Source organism: Buceros rhinoceros, unplaced genomic scaffold (assembly GCF_000710305.1).
Source record: "Buceros rhinoceros silvestris isolate BGI_N320 unplaced genomic scaffold, ASM71030v1 scaffold22933, whole genome shotgun sequence".
In the NCBI taxonomy this organism is placed as follows: Eukaryota; Metazoa; Chordata; class Aves; order Bucerotiformes; family Bucerotidae; genus Buceros; species Buceros rhinoceros.
The window spans coordinates 1-459 of record NW_010404513.1 but is presented as its reverse complement, the minus strand read 5'-3'; the positions used below and the strand labels follow the sequence as shown (position 1 = coordinate 459).

General features: G+C 67.8%; 1 protein-coding gene across 1 annotated transcript in view; it reads right to left on the bottom strand.

Moving 5' to 3' along the window:
* The window catches only part of CYHR1 (cysteine/histidine-rich 1), a 2101-nt gene extending 1882 nt beyond the window's left edge, over positions 1–219 (bottom strand). The window contains exon 1 of the mRNA XM_010133420.1: positions 55–219. Coding sequence (XP_010131722.1) covers positions 55–219 — 165 coding nt within the window. The remainder of the gene's footprint in view (positions 1–54) is intronic.
* Positions 220–459: the final 240 nt, after the last annotated feature.

Genomic DNA, 459 nt, shown 5'->3' with positions numbered 1-459 from the left:
CAGCTCCCAGCATCGGAGGAGATTCCGGCAGCACCAGAGCAACCCCAGCAGCACCTCCAGCTCCGCAACGATCCCAATGGGCTCCTCCATCTGCACCAAAAGCCAGCGGGAAGGCACAGCCCCTCGAGCAAAGAGCCAGCACCGTGTCGCCAGAGTTGTGCTGGTGGTGAAGGCCAAACCCAGCGTGAGTTGCCAGGGCGGGGTCCAGCGCTTCTCCATCACCGGGGATGGTTCAAGGGACGCGTGGTGAAAATCCGGCGGGAGGCTGCGGCACCAGCACCTCCGCGATGAGCCCCACGCTCGGCCGCGCAGAGCCGGCTGCTTCCAGGACACCGCAGCCGGGGCGGTGTTGGGAGGGGGAGTCTCCCCCCTGCATTCCAGCCGTCAGGATTACCAGGAGCGCCGGGCAAGGCGGTTAATCCCCCGCCGGGATGGGACAGGCGGGCCCGAGACCCGGGG